Below are 14,643 nucleotides of genomic sequence, written 5' to 3'. Positions count from 1 at the left end.
GTTTGCTTCAAAATTACATTTAATATTCGTTAAATTAGTAAATTTTAATCAATCTGTGAATCAAAACAAATCTCTTGGGAAAACGATTTCCGGACTTACCGGTTTATTACTTGAACGATCCGGTGCACTTGTCGAGGTCTCAATAGGGGGCACGTGTACTGTATGACCGATCAATCAACCACAGACTGATCGTTCAGCTGTAGACCGATCGGTCAGTTGTAGACCGATCGATTAGCTTTGATGTCAACCACTTAACAAGCTATCTTAGGATCGGTCGAGCATGAACAAACACAATTAACTCTAATGTTAATCAACTAAGAGGTAAAGCAAAATTATTTACAATTAGACCATTTTTAGGCCAATATTGATCAAAAGTCAACTTTAAAACCTATAAATACAAGTTCGAGGTAAGAAGGTAGGTGATATGCATGTACTGCACATTAATATTTGAACTCTCAATGTTTTGCAGACATTGACATCAAAGTGTCTCCTATAAATACCCTTGAAAAGATTTTGACGAGCAACCAAAATTATCGATTCAACCTTACATAGATTTCTAGACAACTTTTAAATCCAAGACAACCACTCAACACAACTTAAACTATTGATTTCGACCTCCACACCCAAAATAATATTTATATAAAATAAAAATATAGTTAAGATATAGAATAATAAAATAATATAAAATTTGTAAATTAAAACAAAACATTAAATAGACATATTCAAAATAAAGTAAATTAGCAATAGCTGAAAACGTAAGTAATATGGCATGTTTAGAGACAAAAACAAATTTCAACTTAAATAAGACACGTGCATTAAAAAATGGTAGAAAATACTAAAAGTATTAAAAAATAAAACTATACGCTAGAAGGAGGGTTTGAACCTCCGACCTTGTGGTTAACAGCCACACGCTCTAACCAGCTGAGCTATTCCAGCTTTGATCAATGAGACTTTTTAGCATGTTTGACTAATTGCGAATTTAAATGTTTTTCCATGTTATGTATACAGTTTTCTTTCGCAAAATTTACTTTTATTCATGAAATAAGTCTTTAAAGTATTTTTATTCTTTTAAATTTAATTAAAAATACTGGTTTTTATTCTTATAACATTTTTTAAAACTTGTGTGTATATATTGTAACTATATTTAAATAAAATAAAACTATAGTTGAGATATAGAATAACAAAATAATATACAAATATATAATTAAAACAAAATATTAAATAAACATATTAAAAATAAAATAAATTAGCAGGAGGTAAAATCAGAAGTAATATGGCATGTTTAGAGACAAAGTATTTAAATTATAAAACAAATTTAAACTTCTTAAAAGGAATAAGACACGTGCATTAAAAAATGGTAGAAAATACTAAAAGTTAAATATATATATATATATATATATATATATATATATATATATATATATATATATATATATATATATATATATATATATATATATATATATATATATATATATATATATATATATATATATAAAACACTAGAAGATTACATGTATGGTGCCCAGTTTATCATTTATTAGGTAGTAAAGATAACATGTTTTTTAAATTAAATATCCAGTTTTCTTAAAAATTTGCTTTTATTCTTGAAACGAGTTTATAACCGATTTTAATTCTTTTAAATTTAATTAAAATGTTTGTTTTTATTCTTATTTGAAGTAAACTTATTATTTACTTTTTGAGAAGAAAATTACAAATTTAAACACAGATAACATTTAATTATGTAAATATAGTATAGTTAATAAGCTTCATTGTTTTTAGTAATTCAATATACGTTGCAAGAAAAATTCTTAAAATGGGAAATAAAATACTATAACTAATAATTATAATTAATAATACTTAAAATATTAAGTATGAAAACTAATAATTATTACTTATAAGACTCCTTAAAACAAGTCATAATCAATTTATTAATATATATATATATATATATATATATTATTAATATATGTTTTTCATTTATATTTAAGAGATGTCAAGTTCATATGTTTGGATTATATTCACAATCAAGTCATAACAATCTTATCTTTCTATATATAAAGAAATTGATTTTTAAACAAATACGAAGTTATATTTTCAACTTTTAAAACTCTTACGTATTATTTAAAGATTTTATATGATAAACGGTCAAAAAATAACATGCTTATTGTTATAATATTGTAATAGAGATTTAGAATACAACACACTTGGACTTTCAAGCATGCATGGGCCACTTTGTGCAGGAGTTGCTGAAACCCTGGTGCGGATAGGGGCTAGTCCCTCAATTTTTTTATATATTTATATAAATTAATATATAATATGAATTATTTTTTTTAAAATTTTAATATATTTTATATATTTGATAACTCCAAAATTTCTTATACATCTATATAAAGATTTTGACACATCTAAAATATTTGTTTAACCATCTGTCTTGGAGAAAAGTTCCATAATCTCGTATTATGTGATTGAATGATATTCTTATGCACTGTTGAAAGAAAAAAATATTTTATATATTTTTTAATTAAATTCTGATTAATATAGTAAATTCCCAAAAGAGGTGTTCGGATTAAGTGTTTTGTTTTCCATACGTTTTTCAAATATTATTTTTAACATATTATTACATCATTATGTAAAGTGATTGAATTTACAAAACTAATAATTAATTTTACATATAAATTTATCATATTAGCATGTCTATTAAAAAGATGGACGATAAACTAAAGGTAAACTAAAATTATTTTTTAATGTGTAAATGAAAATCAAATAATTGATAAAACTATAAACATTAAAGTTGCTTACTTTTAATTTTTTTTTAACCAAACTCAAAGAGAGAGAAATGCAATTAACGTAATACATATACAGAGAAAGAGGCCAATTCATACTCCACACATCCATAAAGCATATATGTTCACTTTTAGACTGTTATCCACACCATGAACGTTAATTGGAAATGCAAACTATGTAATTAATAATGTGCTTCATTTTTATCACTTACAATCATCCACTGTACACCCTCAGACGAGTAGTGATCCTCTCTCGACACATGGGACAATTAGTTAACTTGTATCCACAATCCTTGCAAGTCTGTTTTTCCAAAATATTGTATAAATAATAATAATACTAAATCAATTTAAAAAAATAAAAATAATGATAACTCACCATGTGACCACACCCGAAGGCCAAGTCTCTTGGATTGGTCAAACAAACAGGACAAACCTGTAGAACAGAAGATACAACACCAAATCAATCGTAAAAGAACCTCAATTGTAATGTTTATGTATTTAAGGTTATTAAAACATACCGATTGGTTGTTGTCATCAGTGGAGGAAGGTGGTGCAGTGGTGGGAAGACGAGCTAGTGATGGTGTAGGCCTAGAATATGGTAGAGGAGGAGCTTTTGGAACTATTCTCTTGGCTCTTCCTGTCACACGTCTATTCTCCAAAACCACAAAAAATATACACAATCAAACATAACATATTCAAACAAAAACTGCATATTTTGTTATTAGCTCATTTCTTTTATTAACCTCTGTTTATGATCATACCCAAGTATTCCAAATTCCATCGTTGCTTTATATTGGAATGGAATCTCCATGAGAGCAGCCAAAGCAAAAGCTGCTTCTTTCTCCGATGGGCTTATGTTTCTCGACATTATTTCCGTGAAATTTACAAACTGCACACAACAAAGGGAAAATCTGCTTCAATAATTAAATCATTAATTAATTCAGCTCCAAATCCTTGAATTATTTGAAAATAATTAAATTTGAGAAATTTTTATCTAAACTCTTATATTTAATGAAATCTTAAAGGAATTATACCTAGGTTCAAGTAAAACTATTTAGAAAATTAACAACATAATTATGCGTTAAATATTTGTTGCTGATAATAGGTATTGTTATACCTGAAAATTGTCATAATCGCGTGCAGGTATCCTGTCATCGAACTTTCTCATGTCTTCCCAGGGTCCATCACCAACTCCAACTAGAATTATTGCAAGAGGATATGCACTGGTATCACAAATAAAAAATAAATAAATAATATATATCATATAATCAAGGTGATGAAACTCTCGAGTTAACTATTCAACTCTTGTGAGTTTTAAGATCCTAAATAAAGAAAATGAACTAATCCACCATTAGTAACTTCTTTAGTAAATTTGGGAAATTATTTAAACTGATCGTATGAATATTCTCAAGTTAAAGGCGAATTAAGAAGTTTAAAATTAAATGTAATTGTTTATTTTTTTTTCCCCAAAAATGACAATAATTTTTTAGACTAACTATTTGGCGAAGTCTCTAAATGATTTTCACATTAATAACTCATGAATTTATAAATGATTAAGTCATCTATCTAGTTTAATATTATTTAACTATCATATTTTATCAATGTGATTTACTATTTTGGTTGGGAGGTAGAAACATTGAATTTATATTAAAAGAATTACATCATTTACTTACTTCACTAATATTGTTGTGCAGTTTTCATAAAAAATTAGGAAAATTAATGTAGGTTGAATTGTTAACCGTTTCTAATGAATATACGTGGGTTGGACTCAACATTTAAGCATATTATACTTTATAGGTCCATTTCTCACAATCTATCAGCTTCTCTACTTCTTGCACCTCCTTTTTTTCTTCTGCATCAAGTTATCGTTTTACCCTCTCTTTCTCCTATGCAGCACTTGTTTCCCAGCGACGGTGCACCGCTAGATTCCGCCGCCCCCTGTATTACCGTCGCCAAATCCACCACCCACTACCAGAAATATGTTTTGAATTGAATAATTTAAAATACATGTTTCAGAACATGTTTAGGATAATCTAATTTGAAATGTATTTCTAAATTTAAAAATATTTTTCGGATTGATGAATTTAGAATATATTTATGTGTTAAATGTATCAATAATACTTTTGGATTGACCAAATCTGAAATATATTCAGAATGCCAAAATTAAAATCACACCCGAAACTACCAAAACTTTAATAGAAAAATTGGAGGTCAAAGTAAGTGAAGAAGAGAGTTAAGATTAGAGGTTTAGAGTGAGGAAAGTGAGGGTTGTGATACAGAAGAAGAGAGATTGTTTTATCTTAGCATGATGTGAATTCATTTCAATTATAAAAACAATATTCTTCACAAGGATTGATTGAGTTATATCTACCTTGCATCAACTATGGCTTTAATTGTCTTCTCTTCCTGCGGACTTAGTTCTCCATCTCCAGTGTTGACACTTCTTGTAACCTTAAAATCAAGCACATTTATGCTAATAAGATTTAAGATTAAATCTAATAATAGTAAACACACATGAAGGCAACTTTAATTGAATACCTGGCCATCAGCAACTATAACCAACACATGGAATTGGCCACGACTTTTCTCAACTATGTCTATGGCAGCTTCAATCACAGGAGCATAAGAAGTTGGTCCTTCAGACAAAAAGAAAAAGGAAGCATTCCTTCAGCCATGAATCTTAACCAATTTAATTAGGGATACAAAATGATTTTAACTCAATGTTAGACCTTATAGACTAGTGCATTCACTTTCAATTATTCATATTACAAATCATGACACCATATTTAACTCAAAACCTTAAAAGTTTAAAATTTGAGGTTTTTTGTTTTCCTTATATATCAACTTAACTTTTTTTTCTTAATCAAGACAAAAAGTGTTATCTATATATGCTTCTGTTCGAAAATTGTTCCATGTAAACAAAAATAATTGTTGTCATTTTGTTTTACTTTACTAGTATTCAAACATTTCAACTCATTTGGAGTTCTAACATGTTATAACTATCCACAAATTCTCTAGCATAGAAGCAGTAACATCATCAAGAACAACACTACTACAAGATTAAGATGATAATGACCTGAAAGTTTCAAGTTTGGAACTATTTTCTGGTAGCAAGCCAAGACTTCCTCAAAGCCATGGCAAGGTGAATGATCACTGTGAAAGCTAAATACTTCTTGATCATGGGTAGTAGCTGCATCATGATAGAAGTTGAGGTAAATGTTAAGCTTGAAAAACTATTCTTGGTTCATAATTGGTGTGGCTTAAGGATTAGGCATTACCATCACCAAAGCCAAAGCATGGAATCAAGTTGTCATCATCAAAGGGAGCCAAAGTCTTGCCAATAATAGAGATGGCCTTCTCATAAGGATTAGGTGTAGTTCCAATAGCATGCAGGCTTCTTTTATTGAATGAGATTCTGCCTTCATTCACAAAGAAATCATTTCATAAATTAAAGAAATTATATAAGCAAACGGAATCCCATAATATATCACGAAAGAAGACCATCTTTGGCCAATTTTAGTTCTCAAATCATGCTTCATATAAACCCTGAAATCACTTGTCTAAACACTTGTTCATCTTTTATCACATACCAGTCCACTCATTACTCTTTGTAAAATCAATTCCAAGGATGAGATTTGAGGATTCTAATCCTTCTTTCCTCAAGGCCGTTGTCACCTGCACAAGTTAAAAGGGATAACAAATTTTCATGAAATTCGCTCAATTTAACATTTACAAAGTTCTTGGAAAGAGTATTCTTGTTTCCAAACACTTCTAACATACTCACCCTCTGATTCTACGTGATATTTGATTTTAAATATAATTCAAACTCTTTAATTCCTATGAATTTCACTTGAAAACCAGTTTAGAAGATGAAAATTTTCTTCACTTATGTGTAAATTTGATTATCCTAATCAGTGTAAGATCTGTTGGGAATCCAAGTGTGAATCTAAGTCCCACGTTGGAGAGAAATGAAAAAGTAGAGTGTCAATCTCTTATAAAGTTGGACTCAGGATACTCCTAACAAGTTCAATTTTCTAACTAACACTAAGAGTTATAAGATTAGTTCTTTTAACAAAAATACTAATAATTAATATTTATCGATAAAAAAAATTGTGATTTCTCCTCCAATATATTTGGTGGAATTGGTTTTGTTTGGTATCATTTGTTTGAAGATTTGTTTGCATGTAATGACAGCTTTAGCCATAATTGCAGAATATAAATATCTTTCATAGTCATTTTAAGTCTAATTAATCTTCATAAAATTATTATTTGTAAAATGAAGATTGCCCTTCACTTATATAATACAAATAGGATGAGATCTCTAACACTATAAAAAAAGAATTAACACTAAATAAATTAATCATATTCAATTCAAAATCTTAAAGAAAATAATAAGTTTGTAAGTTTTTTATTTATATTTACTTAACATTTCAACTCCCACCTCAATTGGTAACCATATATCCCTGCAAACTGGTGTGTGAAAGCTGGAAAAACAGTGTCTGTAATATATTTGTAGTAAGGTTGACGCTTGACCTGCACAAGATGGTGTGTACCATGCAATGACTCTGAGGTCAATTAGTGCCGTTATTCCCACGATGAACAACATTTACGGATTTTATTATATCTCTATTTTTAAAGATGAGTATGAAATTTAAATACAATTTTCTTCTTCTCACCTTTATTTTGAAAATAAAATTATGAAGAATTTTAGATTTTAAAATAAATATAATAATTGATTCTAATAATATTATCTCAACAAAATTCATAAACAGATTTTAAAATTAAACTTTCTAAATTAAAATTTCGAATTTGAGATGGATGATTATTTATTTCATATGACCAATGACACATTTACTGTTCATCTATAGCTATATAGGTTGAATATGGATTAAACATTTGTTTTACAATTAATAAAACTACTTTTCTACAACAGAAATTATATTTGTATGGTTTAATGTCTTAATAGGTTTCTATTTTCGTCCAGAATCTTAAATATGATCCTTTCTTTTTTTGGCGTCTCAATTGGGTCCTTATTTTTGTAAAATTAAATTAAATAGGGTTTTTCCATCAAATTGATCAGGCGACGTTAAGGAAGGTAATACGTGGCACGCTGATGGTATAGTTTTAATTGACGTGGCATTAAAAAGGTGTGTGAAATGTATTTTTTTAATTTTTGAATTAAAAAATAGAGTGCACATTAGGAAAATAAAATTTAAGTAAGGGTATAGTTTTAATTGATGTGGCATTCCCTTTCTCTTTGTTCCACCGAGAGAAAGTTGCTAAGGTAGCACCTTTCTTTTCTTGAACCAAAAACTCCAGCAATGGGAGTCTGGCGGTGCACGCAGAAAAATTTTTCCTCTTCCTCTTATCGATTCTTTGTACCATGGTTGCGGCCTTGTGGGGAGAAGATCTGATTGTCGTTTTCGGCAGTGGCGTGTTTCGCTTCAGAGCTTGTTCCTCCTTTCGACCTTGTTCGAACTCGCGGAGTAGGAAGAGTAGACGTCTTCCTTTCATCTCTTCTTCTTGGTTCTGCTAGGGGTTTTGTAGGTAGGGGATAAGCTTACCGGTGGCTAGGACGTGAACCCTTCCACATGGCACGGTGTGGGTGCAACAGCGATGGCGTCTCGGCAATGCTCTGTGCGTGGGCGTTTTCTGGGCAGTGGGGTCGGGGAATCTTTCCTCCTTCGAATCAACCTGCAATGGTGGATGTGGGTTCAGTTCTGACCGAGCCTATGTGCGAACAGCGTCGCGGTGGTGAGAGAAGACGACGACAATGCGTCAGGAGTGATCTCCGACGACAACAGCGAGGGCGAGTGACTGCCTTATCCGGCGATGACAACTTCAACGACGAGTTGTGATTGGGAAATTCTTGACTCTGCGATTTAGGGTTCCTTTTGTTATCTGATTTTGGAGATTAAGTTTTGCTGAAATTGGGAAATTAGGGATTCTCTGGTGTAATTGAAATTGCAATGTTTGAATTGGGATCTTGATTTTTGTTTCCGTTTTTGAGCTTCAAATTGATATCTCAGTTGCTGGTTGCACTTAATTTCTTTTCTTTTGCCCACTTTGCCCTTTAAGTAAATCTGATTTCCCCTTATTTCCCCTGTTTGCAATCTTTTTTTAATACAAAATACAATTCAAACACGTTTATAATGTCACATCTAATTAAATAATATATTGTTTATGCCCCGTAATTCAATATTAAACGTCGTTTTTCCAATTTAACGGTAAGCTTGTAATTGATTTAATTTTACAAAACTAAGAACCCAATTGAGACGCCAAAAAAGAAAGTGTCCTATTTGAGATTCTGGACGAAAATAGGACCTATTGAGACATTAAACATATATTTGTATTATTTTTATTCATTAAAATATCTATGCAATAAAAATATAAAAAGAATAAGGGAGAAGTATAATAGTATAACTTCTGAAAATTCCAAGAAGATGTCTGAATGGAAAATTAGCGGTTGCACTTTAATATGAAAATGAATAACTAATTATAGGTGACCAAAATGAATAACTAATTCCATCGGTAACTCATTTTTGGAAAAAATTGCTAATTTCTTGAACGACAAAGAACTTTAAAAAAGGAAAATGTTTGGTTGGATAGAGATGATATAATATATGAAGATATAATCAATGCAATATAATTAATATGATAGATATCGATTGTTAGAAAGTAGCATAACGTGGAAGTCATGAATACCTATGATTTTGTTATAATTTCTAATAAAAGAAAAATTAAAATATTTTAATTTAAGGAATAAATAAAGACATATTAGAAATTATAAGTTCTACCAAATTATTAAAACAGTAAGGAAAACATGATAATATGCATTGCATAATAGATGCTTTCGTCAGATTAAAGATAAAATGAGTCTTAAATTGGCTGTTCCCAAGAAACAATGTTATTTATTACACGGTGTAAATGTTTAACTCTATGGGATTGTGGACTGTTAGTTTGAGGTTTATGATTTTTAATTTAATATAAGATTTTTAATTTATGCTTGAACTTTTAATATTGTCTTTTTTTTTCAAGTGTATGTTGGCTTTGGACGTCGGAAACTCAATAAGTCATGGGTCAACTATATAGATATTATTACATCATCTACAATTCAAAACAATTAGAGTATCTCTATGAATTTTTTTCTTCATATTTTATTCAATTTTTAATTTTTATTTAATGAAGGCATTCAATCCATACTTAAATTTTTAACAATCTTTTATAGAATGTGAGTTGAACTTTTACCATAAGTTGAGACATGATTTACTCCATCTGAATTTGTCACCCATCCCAACATACTTTATCTCATTCTAATTGTTTTTTTAATTTTTATCACAATTGAACATTCTTGTTTTTGTCTGAGCCAATTATCAAAATAAACCTAAATTTGATATTACTGTTAGAATTTTTTTTATATAGTATTCAAAATAATATAACCTTTCAAGTAGACACATTAAATAATGATTAACATTATAAGTTGACAAAACACTGAAAAGTAAAATAGAATAGAAAATACTATGACTCCTAGTTATAAGAGTAACATACTTTATTTATTTAATTCAACAAATAAGTTTACTAACGAGGAATTCCTAAAATTCTTTAATATCCATGTTCAAAGGATAAAAAACCTAAAATTGTTAAGGTTCTTTGAAAAATCTAAACCATGTTTTATATTAATTGTAATGGTGATGCTGCTGTTAGAGATTGTCCAGGGTTCTCTGTTTGTGTGAGTAATTTTATCAGTGAATTTATTATTTCATTCACTCATTTGTTTTTTTTTTAGTTTACAAAACTTCCACATTCAAAGGGTTGAAATTTGTTGTGGTTGGGATGTGATTCACTAGTTCTAATGTAAGTAAATGAAATGAATGCAAGAATTTTCAAATTGTTCGTACTTTAGAGAAAAAAATAAAACAATGGAATGATATTTTACTTAACATGGATATTAATACCAGGTCTTGATTTTCTTTGGTGGAATTATTTAGCCCTTATATTTGGGAGGTTTTCTAGCAATATGGTTAGTGTTGTCAAATAGGTTGGAATCCATGAAATCCATGAGTCAACTTGGTCTATAGGTTTAAATTTGGGTTTGAATTGAGTTGAGTTAAAAAAATTTTGAAATTTTGAAATGTTACCTAAATTGAACTCGTGGTGAATCGAGTTGACTCACTAACCCATAATGAAATGAAATGAACAAAACATTGTAGATGGAGATAAAGAAAAACATATTTGAAGAGAATAAAATATTGTAGATTTATCAATTCAAAACTTTAATCTAAGTGGGACAAAAATGATTAATGTTATACATTTATTTGTTTTGTTTTATTGCTTGTTTTTGTATTATATTTGGAGTTTAAGATGATTTTGGATTATATTGTATTATTTTTATTTTTATTTGTCTATTGAGTTTAACATTATTTTGGAATGAAATTTATTTAGACTTGAATTAGAATTTTTTCTAACTTTTTTAGAATTAAAAAAAACTTATAATTAAGTGAGTTAACGAGTCAACTCGTTTAATCTACCAAACCCATGGTAGGCTAGGTTGGGTTAACATTTTTTCGACTTGCTAATTAGTGAGCTGGATTAGGTTGGCTTACTAAGTGACCAACCCGTTCTAGGCCGAGCTATGTGGCTCATTTTTACAACACTAAATATGTTTAAATTACAAGTTTTTGTAATTAATTATTGTATTGATTTTGCCTAGTCTTCGTTGAAGATTTCATATTGACTAAAGATAAACAATTTTATAATATATAAGTGGATGAAAATCTCACCTTACAAGCTGATTTTGTAGAGTACAATTAGGCTTAAAGTTTATTTCTTAATATTGTATTAAAGTAATGAGTTAGAGCCTATCCTAGCGAAATTTGTTTTTTGTTCAGCCTATTGTACCGTTTGTTATTTGGAAATTTGTTGTTTGTTTGGTATATTGCTCCACCCACCTATTATTAGACCATCCATTATTGTTTAGTGTTATGTTCGATATGCATATATCTTAACATAAGGGATGTTAGAGATTTCACATTAACTAAAGATAAAAACGATTTCATAATATATAAGTGAGGACAAAACTCACTTCACAAACCAATAAAGTTGAATTAGACTTAAATTAACTTCTTATCATTATTATAATTATAATATTATCATGCTATTCAATAACAATAAAAAAAATTGACAATGGTAAGTTCTTAAACCCAGAACCTTTTCCAGCATTCTTTCATCAAACCAACTTTATATATCAAAATGTTACTGAAAAGAATTTTCTTTCACTCTTCCTTCCAAACCCATCCCTAAATCAATCTTATATCTTCTTATTAATATTTGTAACACTTAGGTGGATTAAAATTTAATTCCTTTATCATTTACTTATTTTATCTTCAAACTTTTAATTTATATTTGCTAATAAATCTTATTTTTATGAATGAAGTAATGACTAGAAATCACATTAAAAATATAAAAATGTAAGAGTTGGGAATGATAAATCTTAAAAATCAATTCCTTATTAAAAGATAAAATTAAAAAACTAAATGTATAAAGAAAAACTGAATCCTCTCATATAATATAAAAAGTAAGAAAATCTCAATACGGATTATTTTCAATTTCAAATAAATTTACATATTTATTTTCACATGAAAACAATATGACTTGTGATAAACAAATGTCATTATAAATGAGATATTTTTTTAATATACACTGAACCACATCATGAAAGTAATTGCATTGTACTTAAGAAATTAACCTTGCAATTGTATTTCCGTGTCTACTTCTTACTTTGGCTTCTTAATCAACCATGAATATGTCTATTAACAATCATATAAATCAAATTTTCTTTAAGAGAATAGTACATTTTCAGCCACGTTTTAAAAAAGAAGGGAAACATCTATCTTCAAACAAAATGTAAAATCCATTAATATGGACAAAAAAAAAAACTCTGACGTTATATATTATAAAGCATAACAAAGTCTCAGAAAATGAACCGACTGGCGAAACTAGAAGCTTGAAGACAGAAAACATCGTATATATTCTTTAATTATGGAATAAATATTATTCTTCAAATTTATTAACTTTTCTCTCTCTCTCTGAATGTCTATCCATTATTTTCATATTTGAAATAAATAAATTTAAAAAATTGAAACTGTAATTTGTCAATTATATCTTAATTCAAAATTTCACATTCGAACATGACCATGGGAGAAACAAAATAATAATTTGTCCTCCTAAATATTCCAAGCCTTAAATCATCTTAACTTTCTAAATTTTCATTCATCACTAAATATTTTAATTACCTTTTGTGATTATTCACGTTATTTCTTTTAAATACGTTGAAATTCTAAATTGTTATAATAAAACAATTCATTAATAATCTCATGGCGAGGCACACATACTTTAGTTGAAAGAGTACGCCATATTAAATAAGAGAGAGACAAAAAGTGTTTCTCAGGAAGTATTTAGAAACACTTTAGAAGAGGTACCATATAATTTTTATAATTAATGTTTTTTTTCTAATTTTTTAAGAGATTAATCTGGTAAATAAAATTATAAGAACGATAAAATGAAGTCATACCTGTTCAAGGGTAGAGAAGTTGTCACGGATAAGAGCATACTTTTTGGCTGCAGATTGCTTTTTGTCCATGACTGAAGAGCTCTGTTTAGAGTCAACTCTCAGAAAACTTGGTTTCTTGGAAACGGATCGTGATCGCATCGGTGGTGGTGGTGCCGTCGAAGAAGGTGGTTCCAGAGATGGATATAATAATGGTGGTGGCAAGGAGGAAGATATTTGCGATGGAAAATTGGGTGGTAAACCTCTTGTGGTGGTGAAGATTCCTCCACCTCTTCCTTTATCATGGCTTGAACTATGAGTGCTATGCTTTTTATTTTTGCCAAAGAGGTTGCCCATGGCATCTTCAACTAGGTTGCTCCAAAACAGAATTAAAGGTATATATATGTAACAAAAGTATGTGTTAGTGATAAGATAAGAGGAAAATATTGGGTATTGTGTTTATATTAATTTGAAAGGAAAGGAGTAAGAAGGTTCTGGGAGTGTGGTTCTTCCAAAAAAATATACTAAAATAAAAAGGTGATGGGTTGAAGGAGCATAAAGAAAAATGAGTTGGGAATATGATTCTTTTCCCTTTATATTTTTGCTTGGGAGATTTGCACAAGTTGTACTCCTGATCTTGTGACTCAATCAAGAGGCTCAGGAATTTAACTAGTGGCCTTTCAATGACCTTGCGTGTTGAAGGGTGCGTATATAATCAATGAGAAGTATATAAAAATTTAATTCCTTTTCTTTGGTAATCAAAGGGTCTCTGATCTACACAATGAATTACAATCAGGGCTAGGAGAGGTGAATAAGAAGCAAATATTCGTTTTTAACAGCTATATATCCTCTAGAACTTTAATACTCTATTGATACTCTATTGATACAGTGCAGATAATAAGTTAGACAGAAGAAAGAATAAAAGGAGTATAAATAAATAAATAGAAAATAACAGATAAATATGTTTAGTTGAGGAGAAATATGAAAAAATGAAAAGAGATAGATAAACTGAGACTTGACTCAATAAAACTTTGTTAAAGGTACCATCTAATTTTACCATATCGTCCAACGGAAGATATGCAACATTGCATATGTGGTAAACAATACAGGTAGATCGTCTAGTACCATAGAGTTTACTTAGACTTGGATTATCTAGAGAAGTCATTTAACTTATATTCCAGTTCAATAACGAGAAACATTGTTTTGAATTGTTTCTTTTGTTAGTATTCTCTTATAAAGAGCTTCAAAGTTATCATGTAAATGTTTTTTCTTTAGTTCTCTTTTCATCGTTAGATTGGATACTGTGTTACC

The 14,643-nt window shown here is 29.1% G+C and overlaps 1 protein-coding gene and 1 non-coding gene across 3 annotated transcripts; both read right to left on the bottom strand.

Annotated features, from left to right (window-relative positions):
* Positions 1 to 862: 862 nt before the first annotated feature.
* On the bottom strand, positions 863 to 936 carry TRNAN-GUU (transfer RNA asparagine (anticodon GUU)). Its single transcript has one exon. It is a non-coding gene; the product is annotated as a tRNA-Asn (tRNA).
* A 1,848-nt stretch (positions 937 to 2,784) lies between these two features.
* Positions 2,785 to 13,946, bottom strand: LOC108333202 (E3 ubiquitin-protein ligase RGLG4). Of its 2 annotated transcripts, none has more exons than XM_052871105.1 (11): positions 13,357 to 13,946; positions 6,377 to 6,461; positions 6,065 to 6,205; positions 5,863 to 5,976; positions 5,325 to 5,422; positions 5,158 to 5,237; positions 3,904 to 4,009; positions 3,530 to 3,675; positions 3,305 to 3,434; positions 3,163 to 3,219; positions 2,785 to 3,087 (listed from the first exon to the last, which is right to left on the bottom strand). In XM_052871105.1, exons 1-11 carry the CDS (start codon positions 13,687 to 13,689, stop codon positions 3,001 to 3,003), a joined length of 1,377 nt encoding a protein of 458 aa, XP_052727065.1. In that variant the 5' UTR covers positions 13,690 to 13,946; the 3' UTR covers positions 2,785 to 3,000. The 2 variants fall into 2 exon arrangements, with proteins under 2 accessions (XP_052727065.1, XP_017424067.1); XM_017568578.2 differs by having other exon boundaries at positions 3,548 to 3,675; positions 13,357 to 13,932.
* Positions 13,947 to 14,643: the final 697 nt, after the last annotated feature.

This window comes from Vigna angularis, chromosome 11, assembly GCF_016808095.1.
Source record: "Vigna angularis cultivar LongXiaoDou No.4 chromosome 11, ASM1680809v1, whole genome shotgun sequence".
Classification (NCBI taxonomy): Eukaryota; Viridiplantae; Streptophyta; class Magnoliopsida; order Fabales; family Fabaceae; genus Vigna; species Vigna angularis.
The sequence above is the reverse complement of the archived record's forward strand: the minus strand, read 5'-3'. Positions and strand labels throughout refer to the sequence as shown.

Coding starts and splice junctions, on each gene's coding strand:
- LOC108333202 (XM_052871105.1), bottom strand. CDS start 13,689: ATGGGCAACCTCTTTGGCAAAAATAAAAAGCATAGCACTCATAGTTCA. Junction 6,206..6,376: donor AAAGAGTAATGAGTGGACTG/GTATGTGATAAA, acceptor TTGTGAATGAAG/GCAGAATCTCATTCAATAAA. Junction 3,088..3,162: donor CCTTCGGGTGTGGTCACATG/GTGAGTTATCAT, acceptor TTGGAAAAACAG/ACTTGCAAGGATTGTGGATA.